At 43.7% G+C, this 14205-nt stretch overlaps 1 protein-coding gene across 2 annotated transcripts in view; it reads right to left on the bottom strand.

The window, feature by feature from the left end:
• LOC138300182 (deleted in malignant brain tumors 1 protein-like) overlaps positions 1-14205 on the bottom strand; it is a 618063-nt gene that overhangs the window by 211427 nt on the left and 392431 nt on the right. For both annotated transcript variants that reach the window (XM_069239160.1, XM_069239161.1), the window contains one exon: positions 1760-1792. In XM_069239160.1, coding sequence (XP_069095261.1) covers positions 1760-1792 — 33 coding nt within the window. The remainder of the gene's footprint in view (positions 1-1759; positions 1793-14205) is intronic.

Below are 14205 nucleotides of genomic sequence, written 5' to 3'. Positions count from 1 at the left end.
GTTCCCCCTCAATTTTTATATGTTTTTGGCTCTTCCCTGTCACAGGCACTTGGCCCACCTATACAAGTGAGGTATCATTTTTAGCGGGAGACTGAGGGAAATGTTGAATGGTGGGAAACATGTCCCAATGCAGTGATCCCACACAGAAATGTGGGATTTTTTAGCTAAATGTGAGGTTTGCTGAGGATTCTGCGTAAGAAAACATTGGGGGATCCATGCAAGTCACACCTCCCTGGACTCCCTTGGGTGTCTAGTTTTCAGAAATGTCTGGGTTTGGTAGGTTTTCCTAGATGGTTGCTACGCTCAGGACCAAAAACGCAGGTGCCCCCTGCGAAAACAGGTAGTTTTGTATTTGATAATTTTGATGTGTCCACATAGTGTTTTGGGGCATTTCCTTTCGCGGGCACTAGGCCTAGCCACACAAGTGATGTACTATTTTTATCAAGAGACTTGGGGGAACAATGGGATGAAGGAAATTCGTAGCTCCTCTCACATTCCAGAACTTTCTGTCCCCAAAATGTCAAGAAAAAGGGTTTTTTGGCCAAATTTTGAGGTTTGCAAGGGATTCTGGGTAACCGAACCTGGTGAGGGCCACACAAGTCACTCCATCTTGGATTCCCCTGGGTGTCTAATTTAAAAAAATGCACAAGTTTGATAGGTTTCTCTAGGTTCCGGCTGACCTAGAGGCCAAAATCCACAGCTAGGCACTTTCCAAAAAACAGCTCTGTTTTCAATCGGAAAATGTGATGTGTTCACGATGTGTTTTGGGGCATTCCCTGTCAAGGGCACTAGGCCTACCCACACAAGTGAGGTGCCGTTTTTATTGGAGACTTGGGGGAATGCTGGGTGGAAGGAAATTTGTGCCTTCCCTCACATTACAGAACTTTCTGTCACCAAAATGTGAGGAAAAAGTTTTTTTTTTGTCCAAATGTTGAGGTTTGCAAAGGATTCTGGGCAACAGAACCTGGTGAAATCCCCACAAGTAACCCCATCTTGGATTCCCCCAGGTGTCTAGTTTTAAAAAATGCACAGGTTTGGTAGGTTTCCCTAGGTGCCGCCTGAGCTAGGGACCAAAATCTACAGCTAGGGACTTTTCAAAAAACACGTCAGATTCTAATGTAAAAATGTGATGTGTCCATGGTGCGTTTTCTCTCGCGAGCATTAGGCCTACCCATGCAAGTGAGTTCCCATATCTATCGGGAGACTTGGGGAACACAGAATAGCAACTTTTGGAAGTTGGATGAGGTTTGTTTCTTGAAACTGCACATTTACAGTTTTAATATTGGAGCATTTGGACTTTTGAAACCACTTGTTCTTTTTGAATTTCTGATTGTGAAAAATAATTTTACGCGTAGCTTTTCCACAGAATGAGTAGACTGGGAATTGCTTCTTAATTTCTTAATTCAGTAAATACACCAAGCGCATCCAGGTGAATCACTGTTTGTGCTTGTTACAAACCAAGAGAATACAAACCTCGCATTGGTGTGAAAGAACAATTGATATCACCAGTTTAAAAACAGGAATTCGAGGTAATCAGTGGTACAGAGAGATTTAGCTATTTTACATTATTGATCCTGCCTAGAATACATTTCTCATTCATATTTTAATTCCATTCCCGATAGCCCGGAAGCCATGCAAAAATCCATGAATTCTGGTGAACTCAAATCAGTTACTCTCCCATATAAGTTTACATCTATATGACAAATAACCAACCACTGAGTTCCTAAGTGACTTTGGAAAGCTTTGGGCTGTTACTTACTGGTAATCTTGCTGGTTGTAGTTGTTGGAGACTCTGTAAATAGAAACAAAAAGGAAAGGATCAAAAGGGTGCTTGACCGGCAGAAATGGGTTGTATTGTATCCTGATATTCACTATAGAAGGGCATTGCAGAAGAGTGGTTAATTGTAATCCAAGGGGTAGTTTTATGGAGAAAGTAGTCATGGATCGAATAAAGTAGGAGAAAGGTTTGGGTAAGGAGTACAGTGGGAGGCATGAGGGCAAACGTTGGAGAAAAGAAACAGGACAGGGAGGCTAGGAAGGAAGGGAACGTAGGTGTAGCAGTGGAAAGGGCACATGTATAGGTAGCAGAAGACAGATAGCCTACAAAATTGGGGTTTAGGAAGAAAAGCAGAGAATAAATAAGAAGCATTGAGGGATACATCAACAAAGGAGAAAGTGTGGGAATAGAGGACAAAGTGTCAACTGGATAAAGGAGAACAGATCAAATTGTGAAGGGAATTCCTGATGTCCTACCCAGAAATGGAAGCTAAAATATAATGATTAACACTACATTCTCAGAGGCAGAGGGCAACATATGAACCATCTGTATACCTGTTTTTAGCATTTTCATATATTGAAGTTACTAGAAGAATATATGTTAGAAGAACAAATTTACACTGGAATCATCGGCCTAGTTTGGCGATCAAAAAGAGACCTTTTGAAAAGAGGTCTCATAGAATCACAATGCTGCAAAAGTGGCAAAAGCTGTTCTTTTTAGTCAATAGTTCTAATAGAACAAGGAGCAATCATTTTCATGTTCATGAAAATGTTCCCAAAGTATTATTTTACTACATCGCCTGAAGGAGTATAAATAATACTCTGCAATTTAAATACAGCCCTTCGCATGGAAGGGATTATCTAAAATTACCCAAAACTAACACTCTTAGAGACATGGCGATTTCAACATTATATGGTGTACTTTTTAGCAATAGCCTGTTGCATAATTGGTTGCCAGTTGACGTCAAGTAGAAAAGAAATTTGATGCACAAAGACCATGATGTGCAATTGCAGAATATGCTCATTTATAACAAGGAGGTGCTTAAGATCTATCCAGGTTCACTAAAGGTTTGAATTATTTTGCACAAAAAGTCTCACTCAGTGCTAGTAAGCAAAATCCATTCACATCAGAGTTGTCCCAGATGCTAAAGCTTTCTATATTTCACTGATGTATGTGAATTAATGGAAAATGAAAACTAGGAAACTACAATGGAGGAAACCAAATTCTGGAAAACCAATTTTTAAGCAAGAAGATTTTAAGGAAATAAAAAACAATAGAAAATTAAAGGAATATTTTAAAGGAAAGATCATTTTAAAGAAAGTCCAAAATTATATTAAACCTGGTAGGAGGTGAGGTTTTTGGGTTCAGGGATGGGTAATCTTTAGAGTGATGAGGGGTTTTAGAGGTCAGGAGTAACTGGAGATCAGGAATAGAAAGGGGTTTTTAGGGTTTGGAGATGGCTGGTGAGGGGGTTTTTAGGGTCTGGGGATGAGTGATGTTTAGGTTTGTGAGGCGTTCTTAGGTTTCAGGGATGGGTGGAGTGTAAGTATGTTGAGCGGTTTTAGGGTTCATTGATGGCGGAATTTAGGACAGGGGAGAGTTTTTGAAGGTTTAATTATGGGTAGCAGTTGGGGTTGGTGAATATATTCTTTAGGGTTCCGGATGGGATGGAGTTTGGGGAGGGATTTTAAGGATTCAGGGATGGTTGGAGTTTAGATGGACAAAGGGTTTTTTAGGGTTCAGGGATGAGTAGTTTAGGGTGATGAGGCATTCTTACTGGTCATGAATGGCTGGTGTGTAGGGGTGATGAGGGTTTTGTGGGGCTTAGGGTTGAGTGGAGTTTGGGTGTGCTGAGGTGTTTTAAGGGGTATGGGTGGGGTTTAGGTATGGAAAGTGGAATTTAAGGCTCAGGAATGAATGGTGCTAGTGGTAGAAAGGGCTTTTAGGCTTCAGGGATGAGTGTAACGGGATTTTACGCTACAGGAAGGAGTGTAGTTTAGGTGTGATGAATGGTTTTAGGCGACAGGGATTGATTGCAGTTAGGGGTTGTGGAAGGTCAGGAAAGGGTGTTTTTATGGATGTTGATGGGTCAGCAAGCTAGAATCATCTGAAGTAATTGTTTGACAATGTAAATGGTCTAAATAGGAAATATTGTCCCCTGAAGTAAAGTACCGAAATAAATATCTCACACAAAACTGTTTCTGAAAGTGAGACCTGCAACCATTGCATTTAAACCTAAAGTATAAGCATTCAAAAGCCAATTTTGACCAAAAAGACATTGATTCTGAAAATGTCCATTAAACAGTTTAGATGAATGTTTCCAGTAATGGTGTTCCATGATTTTCTATGAAATCACAAACATCCATATATGATGTGGCAATGCCCAAAGGCCGTGGATTGTTGGAATAACTTAATGAACCAGTAATGAGAAAGATGGGGGTTATCAGACTTTATGTGTTGTTATTGCACTCAAGATCCAAGAAGGGTAAGTGGAAATGGCAGATGATGGTTGCTGCTTTTCCATTCAATGACCACAGAGTGGTGCCTCCTGTTCCTTTAAGAGATGGTGCATTATCTGAATGAAGAGCTTGTATATCATGTTTGAAGGCAGATGGTAAAGATAAGGAGGATTTGAAGAACTGGAAAATGTGTTGGAAATATTGAAGGCGAATGGAGATGAGGAGACATTATCTCCATTGCATGCAACCTAAAGAACACAGTCCTTATTTCTACACTCTCCATTGCTGTGATTTCCTGTGCTCTGTGGCCTTTATTTCCTACACACTATGGCCCTGATTTATACTTTTTTTTGCGCCGCATTATCCTTATTTTGTGACGCAAAAGCAGCGCAAACTTACAAAATACAATTATACAATTGTATTTTGTACGTTTGTGCCACTTTTGCGTCAAAAAATTAGGCTAATCTGGTGCAAAAAATGTATAAATCAGGGCCCATGTGTGATTTTGTTTAATTTTCAGCCGTGACTAGATTGATTTTTGAATCTACGATAATATGTCTGTGTGTGTGTGCGTTTTTGTGTATGTGTGTGTGTGTATGCACACAGTGGTTTGTGTGTTAATATGCACAGTATGTCCTTACTCTCTTACTCCACTGAAAGTTAGTTAATCATTGGGCTAGCCTTGTCAACTTGGCATGAATGGATTTAGCATTTTTAAAGGTTCACAAAATGGAGGCAAATAGGTCAAGGAGGATCTCCATTTTCTGGACATCTTGAAGAGTACTCTAATTACTCACACATAAATACCCAAGTGACTTATTCATACACTTTCCCACAAAAAAACCCAAAGACATTGGAAGCGAAAGTATAGAAATATGTTCTTGGTATGAAATTAGAAAATGATTGATTATAGTGGGGAGGTGGGTCTGAGGAGTAAGACTAAAAAATGTTATTCACCCAAAGGATATTGAGTACAAGAAACACCATTTAGAGGACTGATGAAGACAGCAACAATGAATTCAGGATTTGTTCGGACAAAAGTAATGCGCACTTATGATGAGTAATAAAGGAAAAAACTGAAGATCATAAAGGCTCTGTGAGCAAAAGTCAGGAAAGGAGATAGCTTGATAGGTACTTCTAAGAGTGTTGTCATTTGCTATTGCATTCCATTTTCATGGAATTGTGCTCACGAACAATACAATACACTTTGTACTAGGAAAAACACAGAGGTAAATCTCTATGTGTCAAAGGAAGCAAAGTAGGATGAATGAATATTAAATAAGTAGGTCCACAGAGAAAAAGGTAATATTAGTACCATGTCACTGAATTGCCAGTACGTTTATGAAGCTGCTAGTTGCAATTCAAAAGAGGAGTCAAGTGTGGTTCACTGCAGCACAGCCCAACTGGGTTTCAAAAACATTACCCTATTGAGATATCCCACATTATCCCTACAGGATTGCTCAGTTTTGAATATTATTAACCCTTTCATTGCTGGGGGCCCCCACCACCAATGCTGAGCCTTTTTTTTACATTTAGAGGAGTTCATTGTTAAGCCTTCATAACTTGTTTCTACAGAAGACACCCAGGAAATGTGCACCTTTTTCCCATTCGTGGAGGATTGTAAAGTTACAAGGGCATTGTGATTTATCCAGAAGGCACCTGATAAAATATCTGAAGTGTGCCTTTTTTTAATCAAAAAGGGATAAAAGACCTGGCGGTGGGAAGCATGGCAGCCATGCACTGAGTGGTCGTGGCTTTCCCCAGAAGTAAGCTGGTGACAGCAGCAGCATGTGCGCTTTAGCCACCAACCCCAAGGCACCCCTGGTAGTGCTTACTTACTGGAATCATCTCTGAAACTCCATCGTGAGCCTTCATTTTTTCCTCCTTCCTCCTGGATGTCCTTACGAGGGTCCCTGAGGCACCTTCTCCTGATGTGGCTGTCAACGATGAAGTTAAGTGCTGGGAGACAGCAGTGAGGGAGGTACAGCGACATAAAGTGGCCCCACCAGGGACCCATAGAGGTGAAGGCAGCATCAAAAATTGCCCGGAAATAAGAGGGGGAGTCTTCATGGCCTGTGCAGGACCCAGCATCGGAATGCAAGGAAGCACCTCGGTTGATGGAAGTGACAGGTGGTGGGAAAATTACTGGGAGTCAGGAAAAGGAGGTAAGAGGGCTTGGTGCCCTGCATATATGGAGCAGGCATATCAATTTACTGGCAAAACAGGAGGTAAGATCTCTAGATGTATACTACATACCCGTGCTGCTGTGGCTAACAGGGTAGTACGGCCTGTCTTGGATTTCCCCATACCTCTTTTAAAAACACTACAAAGGTTCAAAGATGTACGTTGGGTGGTGTTGTGGGTGTCTCAGTAGAAAATTAGGGAAATCCACCAAAATGCTTAGTAGAACCACCGGTGGAAGGGGCAGGAAGGTGCCAGCTCCACAGGTCAGGAAAACTTCCCTTAACTCCTTCTTTAGAGCCTTGGCTTCCCCAGCCTTACGGAGTATTGAGGGGGACACTGAAGAGGGTGTGGGGGGCCAGAGGCTGGGAGGGGGCACTCTGCCCATTGTGTACACTCCTGACACCGTCGACATCCTTTCTGCTCCCATAGGACCTTTGGAAGTGGAAGGTGCTCATATTATAGCACAGTTCACCACCTGAAACAGGTTTGAGCCTCTTGTTGGATTAGAGGAGCAGGCTCAGGCTGATCAGCAGGGTCCAGGCTGTGAGCACAAATGAGGGGAACAGCAAAGGGGACAATGAGAGAAGGCTAGGGGAGAAATAAGGCCAGCCTTGCTGGAGGAATCACTTACTACCTTTCTTTTGGGCCTAAAGAAAGAGATCAGAACTAGATTTCAGATGTCTGAGGCCAGCCAGGTGGGATTCAAGTCTCCTGCTCTGCTCAGTTTCAGATGGTAGATGAGGTGGATGCATGCACTAGAGAATTGGAGGAGGAGGTGGTTCAAATTCAGTTGGATATCGTGATGAACACTACTGGAATACCCTTGCTGACCAAGCAAAATCAAGGTCTCATGAGGATCTTGAGAGAAATGAAAGCCACTTCCAAATAAATAATCTTAGATTTCTGAATGTTCCTGAGGCTGAGGAGGGTGCTGACATGAATTCCTTTATAATTTCCTTACTCCGAAAGGTGGTCCTAAAGGACAGACCAGATATTTACCTTGAGCAAAAAATACAAAGAACACATAGAAACCCCTGTAAGAGGAACCTCCAGCAGCTGAGACCAATGAAGATTCTTGTGAATTTCTTTTCATATGCAGCAAAAGAGGCAATATTGGCTATCGCCTTAAGAAGTGGCTCTTTTAATATGAAGGGTTCTCCTTTGCCATCAGGTCAGATGGGTGCTGTAGGCAACAGATCAGCAGCAGTGGGAGTTCAGGAGGAGAATGGAGGAGCTGAAGAAACTAGGAGCACAGGTGCAGTTGAAATTTCCTGCAATGCTCTGCATCATGTGGAATAACTGTTGTGAGGTAGCATATGTGGATGTACTTATTGTTACAATTAAAAAGGGGGCTAATCCTTGATTTCCCCTTGTTAGACCTGACAGACTTAGGGTGCCTGCTTCCCTCCACTTTTTGGACACTGTTTTTGCTAGTTTTTAGACTCTGTGCACTTTACCACTGCTAACCAGTGCTAAAGTGCATATGCTCTCTCCCTTTAAACATTGTAACAATGGATCATACCCAATTGGACTATTTAATTTACTTATAAGTAACTAGTAGTGTGCACTATATGTGCCCAGGGCCTGTACATTAAATGCTACTAGTGGGCTTGCAGCACTGATTGCGCCACCCACTTAAGTAGCCCCTTAACCTTGTCTCAGGCTTGCCATTGCAAGGCCTGTGTGTGCAGTTTCACTGCCAATTCGACTTGGTATTTAAAAGTACTTGCCAAGCCTAAAACACCCCTTTTTCTACATATAAGACACCCCTAAGGTATGCCCCAGGTAACCCATAGGGCAAAGTGCTGTGTAGGCAAAAGGCAGGTCACATACCTATGTAGTTTACATGTCCTGGTAGTGTAAAACTCCCAAATTCGTTTTTAAACGGCTGTGAGGCCTGCTCCCTTCATAGGCTAACATTGGGGTTGTCCAAATACATTGTTTGAGTGGTAGCTGCTGATCTGAAAGGAGTAGGAAGGTCATATTTAGTACAGCCAGGATGGTGATATAAAATCCTGCTGACTGGTGAAGTTGGATTTAATATTACTATTTTAGAAATGCCACTTTTAGAAAGTGAGCATTTCTCTGCATTAAATCTTTCTGTGCCTTACAATCCATGTCTGGCTGGGTTTAGTTGACAGCTCCTTGTGCATCCACTCAGACACACCCCAAACACAGGATACACAGCCTCACTTGCATACATCTGCATTTTGAATGGGTCTTCCTGGGCTGGGAGGATGGAGGGCCTGCTCTCACACAAAGGACTGCCACACCCCCTACGGGGACCCTGGCAGACAGGATTGAACTGAAAGGGGACCTGGTGCACTTATAAGCCACTCTTTGAAGTATCCCCCACTTCAAAGGCACATTTGGGTATGGAAACAGGGCCTCTGCCCCTTCCAACTCAGACACTTCCTGGAGAAGATAACTGGAACCAGAACCTGCATCCTGCCAAGAAGAACTGCCTGGATGCCCAAAGGAATCACCTGACTGCTTTCTGTGAAGAACTGCTGCCTTGCTGTTGCCTTGCTGCTTTGCTGCTCCCTGGCTGTGGTGAAGAAGTTCTCTCCAAGGGCTTGGATAGAGCTTGCCTCCTGTTCCCTGAAGTCTCAGGACCAAAAAGACTTCTCTCTTGTAACTGTATCTCCTTATGTGGCGAAAATTAGATGCACAGCTTGCTAAAACCGAGACACAGCGTTCCCGCAGTGAGAATTTCACTGCACGCTGGACTGGAAATACGCAGCTCGACTTCGCAATGACAAGATCAACGCGGCACCTGAGTTGCGACCGGAACATCAACGCACAGCCCACCAGATCGACGCACAGCCAACCTGGGATGACACAGCCCGACATCCTGAGGGGAAGTCGATGCAGCGCCTGCCGTAGCGGTTGTGACCTCGCTCCGCAAGCCCAGGATTCCAAACACAGACCCCGGGGAGTCTGAAAATCCCACAAACCGAAGAGGATCCAAGACCGAGCACCGGAAATCGACGCACAGTCGTCCCTGCGTAGAAGCTAAATGACGCATCACTGTGTGCGGCCCGAGAACTCAGCGAACACCCCTTTGTTTCCACGCTTTTCCTCCTCTGCGGCCATTTGCGGAGATTTTTCACGCGAACCAGGTACTTTGTGCTTGAAAGAGACTTTGCTTGCTTTCAAAAGACTTAAGACGCTTTAGATCACTTTCAGTGATATCTCTACATTTACTTGTTGCATCTTTGATCGTTTTGACCTGCAAATATCCAGATAAATATGATTTTTTTCTAAACACGTGGTGGTGTATTTTTGTGGTGGTATATTGTGTTATTTTATGATTTATTGCACAAAACTTTACACATTGCCTTCTAAGTTTAGCCTGACTGCTCAGTGCCAAGCTACCAGAGGGTGGGCACAGGATAATTTCGATTGTGTGTGACTTACCTTGACTAGAGTGAGGGTCCTTGCTTGGACAGGGGATAACCTGACTGCCAACCAATGACCCCATTTCTAACACCCATCCTTTAGAGTGTCACTTTAAAGCTGGGATTGTGGGGTAGGGAGGGCGGTGGAAGGGGCAGGCAGTGGTTAATATTTTGTTTGAGGGTATTGCAGTAGTATCTCCTGGGGAAAAAACTCAAGGCGCTTGGAATGCCTACCAATAGTGGAAGGGTTTTTCAAGGTGGACACAGGAGGAGGGGGCACTGAGTGTGGCTCAGTGAGAAAAAATAAAAATAGTCCTCATTTATGCTAAGCTATGGGTTTTCTTGAGTAGACCTCATCCAACTTATCAAGGGAGGAGACTGAACTATGTTGAAGATAATGGATGGGAGTAAGGAGATACGTTTCATTACATGGAATGTTAAGGGCTGGCGAAGATTGGTGATGAGGTACCTTGAAGAAAAAAAACATTTAACTTTGAACAAGATTAGAGGCCTTTTCTCTAGTGTCAGGTGGTTGGAGGGATATATTGTCTCTGATCAATCTGGGTATTGCAAGGGGGTTGTGATCTTAGTAAGGAAGGGAGCTGGAATTGAGGTCACATTTTCTAAAACAGAGAGCTCAGGTAGGTGGGACTTGGTGGGCATGAGATGTGCTGGTTTCAAGTTTGTGTGTGGGGATGGGGGCTTACACGCCGAATCCTGACGACCCTCTCCATATAATCAACCTCGAGTGGAATTTGGTCTAGCTGACTTTCCCAGTGGTTCTTTGGGGGGATTTCAACATCGTATTGGATGACACCTTAGATGGATCAACTCAAAGAGACTGTATTCAAACGCAAAGGACCAGGTAGGCCCTTAGAAAAATGCTGCAGGGTTTAGGGTTGGCAGATGTTTGGAGACATCTTAAGGGCCCGGCCAGGCATTGTACTTTTCACACTAAAAAGTATGGCCACTATTTTAGATTGGATTCTTTTTTTGTGGCTGCAGTAAAGGAGATTAAACATCTTCCTGAGTGTAACTTGGATCACTGTCCGGTTATCATGTTGCTCCATTGCCCAAGTTGTAGGTGAAATCCAAGGTGGACTTTACAGCATTCTCTCCTCCTTAATGAGGATGTGGAATCCACCTTGAAAAAAGCCACTGCTGACTTTTTTCTTGACAATGCTGGCTCCACTCCGCTAGCAATAGTTCGGGATAATTTTATAGCCTATATTCGGGGAGTGCTGCGAAGTCAGGTACATTTTAAAGACAAATCATATAGGGCGGTATTAGCCAGATTAGAGCAAGAGCTGGGAGATCTAGTGGCTGCTTTACAGGCACAAAATGTAGCTACAGACAGGGATAGGACCCTGCAGCAGCCGGATGATGTGCAGCTAAACTTTAAAGTTAAGTTGGAAACTATCTACAGGGAAAGGTGGCTGACTGGCTGCATTAACCAGCTTGAGTAATGGGAGCTAGCGGGTGCCTTCTTGACATGGAAGTCAAAGGTCGAGAGGTCTAGGAACACTGTCAAGAAGTTGATTGTTAATGCCCAGTGGGATGTCTCAAATAACCTCAAGAGTATGCAGGAGTGTATGGTTTCATTGTTCTCCATACTGTACAGAAAAGCAGTGTTCCGAGAGTTGGACAAACTCAAGAAATGGTTGAGGGTCCTGGATTTCCCTGGCCTGACTGCCAAGGGTAAAGAATGTGTGGATGTTGGGTTACCCAGGAGGAAATTAAAGAGCATTTTGTCTGCACTAAGAAGAGGAAGGTGGCAAGCCCTGATGCCATTCCCTTAGAGGTTCATACGGTCTTTACAGGAGGAATTGGTGCCAGCGTGGGAGGACCTATATAATTTGACATATCAGGTTAAGGCTCAGGTCCTTGACTCGTGGAAGAGAGCCACATTTACCATGATATTAAAGCACAAAAGGACCCCCAGGAAGGCTGACTTGTATAGGCCAATGCCTCTGCTAAATTAGGACAATAAGATTTTTTGAAGTATTTTGGCCAGAAGGCTCGCCAAGTTACCCACAATTAATCCATCCAGACCAGAAAATGTTACTCCTAAATAGCAGATCCAGGAGCTTACCCAGCAGCTAATGGGCTCTATCGATTTAGCAGCCACTGAGGTGATTCCCTTGGAAGTAGCTACTATAGATGTTGCTAAAGCATTTAACCAAGTGTGTTGAGCCTATCTTTGGCAGGTCATGGTAGAGCTGGTGTTGGATGGTGGGTCACTAGTTGTGTGGCCTGCACAAGTAATAGGTCTGCACTCAACCACCACTGGGAACCAAACACCCCATTGAAGCATTTGATTCTCATAGGGTAGCGTTGCAGAGAAGTTCAAGGCCTACTCAATGAGGTGGTGTGGGCTAGTAAGCACCATTCACAAGCACACAAGAATAACACTGAATAAATGATTATCCAGTCTGTGCTTTTTCTTTTGATAAAGTAAAAGTACATTTATTACACACAACCTACTCAATACTGTGTCAAAATTTACAAATATACACGAGCTGATGAAATTACTTTTTGATGACATTGCGTAAATATTCTTGTCTTCTCCAAAGGGAGATATAAACCAACAACCTGCATGGCCAAACATTCACTTGTATTCCAATGCAATATTTGAATGTAACTTAGAGTGAGAGCACCTAATACTGGCAATAAAGTACATCTACTTTGATCACTAGTGGCTGTGAGTCTCATTACTCAAATAAGCATTGTTAGAAATGGGGTCTTTGGTTGACAGTCAGGTTACCCCCTGTTCAAGCAAGGACCCTCACTCTAGTTAGGATAAAAGAGAATCACCCTCAGCTAACCCCTGCTTACCCCCTTGGTAGCTTGGCAGAGCAGTAGGCTTAACCTCAGAGTGCTGGGCGTAAAGTATTTGTACCAACACACACAGTAACTTAATAAAAACACTACAAAATGACACAACACCAGTTTAGAAAAATAGGAAATATTTATCTAGACAAAACAAGACCAAAACGACAAAAATCCAACATACACAAGTCAAGTTATGATTTTTAAAAGGTTTAAAATAAAAAGAGTCTTTAGGTAGTTGTAACAACACACTAGCGCTGCTAGCGTGTAAATGTACCTGGTTTGCGTCAAAAATAACCCCGCACGGGCTGTGCGCGTCGAAAATAACCCTGCACGGTTATATGCGTCGAAAACAACTCGGCACGGCGATGCGCGTCGAAACAGCCAGCCACGCGACGGTCCGAAAGTCCCGCGGCGCAGGTTGCGATCTCTCAGCCTTCGTCAGCGATGCTGCGCGTCGTTTCTCCTGCTCTGGGCGTCGATTCTTCGGTCGCGTTTCCTGCGGCGTCGTTTCTCAGCTGCGGAGCCGGCGTCGCGTCGTTTTCTCAGCCGCGATCGGATTCGCGTCGATCTTTTCTCCGCACGGCGCTCGGTGCGTGTATTTTTGTCCTTAGGCTGCCAGCCTCTCCTTTCAGGGTCCCAGGAACTGGAAGGGCACCACAGAGCAGAGTAGGGGTCTCTCCAGAGACTCCAGGTGCTGGCAGGAAGAAGTCTTTGCTATCCCTGAGACTTCAATAACAGGAGGCAAGCTCTACATCAAGCCCTTGGAGATTTCTTCTTCAAGATGGAAGGCACACAAAGTCCAGTCTTTGCCCTCTTACTCTGGCAGAAGCAGCACTGCAGGAAAGCTCCACAAAGCACAGTCACAGGCAGGGCAGCACTTGATGCTCAGCGATCAGCTCTTCTCCAGGCAGAGGTTCCCCTTGATTCCAGAAGTGTTTCTAAAGTTTGTAAGTTTGGATGCCCTTCTTATACCCATTTTAGTCTTTGAAGTCACCTTCCTTCAAAGGGGACTCACACCTTCTTGTGAAATCCTGCCTTGCCCAGGCAAGGCCTCAGACACACACCAGGGGGCTGGAGACAGCATTGTCAGAGGCAGGCACAGTCCTTTCAGATGAGAGTGACCACTCCACCCCTCCCTCCTAGCAGAGATGGCTAATCAGGAAATGCAGATCACACCCCAGCTCCCTTTGTGTCACTGTCTGGTGTGAGGTGAAAAACAACCCAACTGTCAACTGACCCAGACAGGGAATCCACAAACAAGGCAGAGTCACAGAATGGTTTAAGCAAGAAAATGCTCACTTTCTAAAAGTGGCATTTCCAAACTCACAATCTCAAAATCAACTTTACTAAAAGATGCATTTTTAAATTGTGAGTTCAGGGATCCCAAACTCCACCTGTCCATCTCTTCTCTAGGGGAATCTATACTTTAATCATATTTAAAGGTAGCCCCCATATTATCCTATGAGAGAGACAGACCTTGCAACAGTGAAAACGAAATTGGCAGTATTTCACTGTCAGGACATATAAACCACATTACTATATGTCCTACCTT

Source organism: Pleurodeles waltl, chromosome 6, assembly GCF_031143425.1.
Source record: "Pleurodeles waltl isolate 20211129_DDA chromosome 6, aPleWal1.hap1.20221129, whole genome shotgun sequence".
NCBI lineage: Eukaryota > Metazoa > Chordata > Amphibia > Caudata > Salamandridae > Pleurodeles > Pleurodeles waltl.
This window is presented reverse-complemented; position numbering and strand designations above follow the sequence as displayed.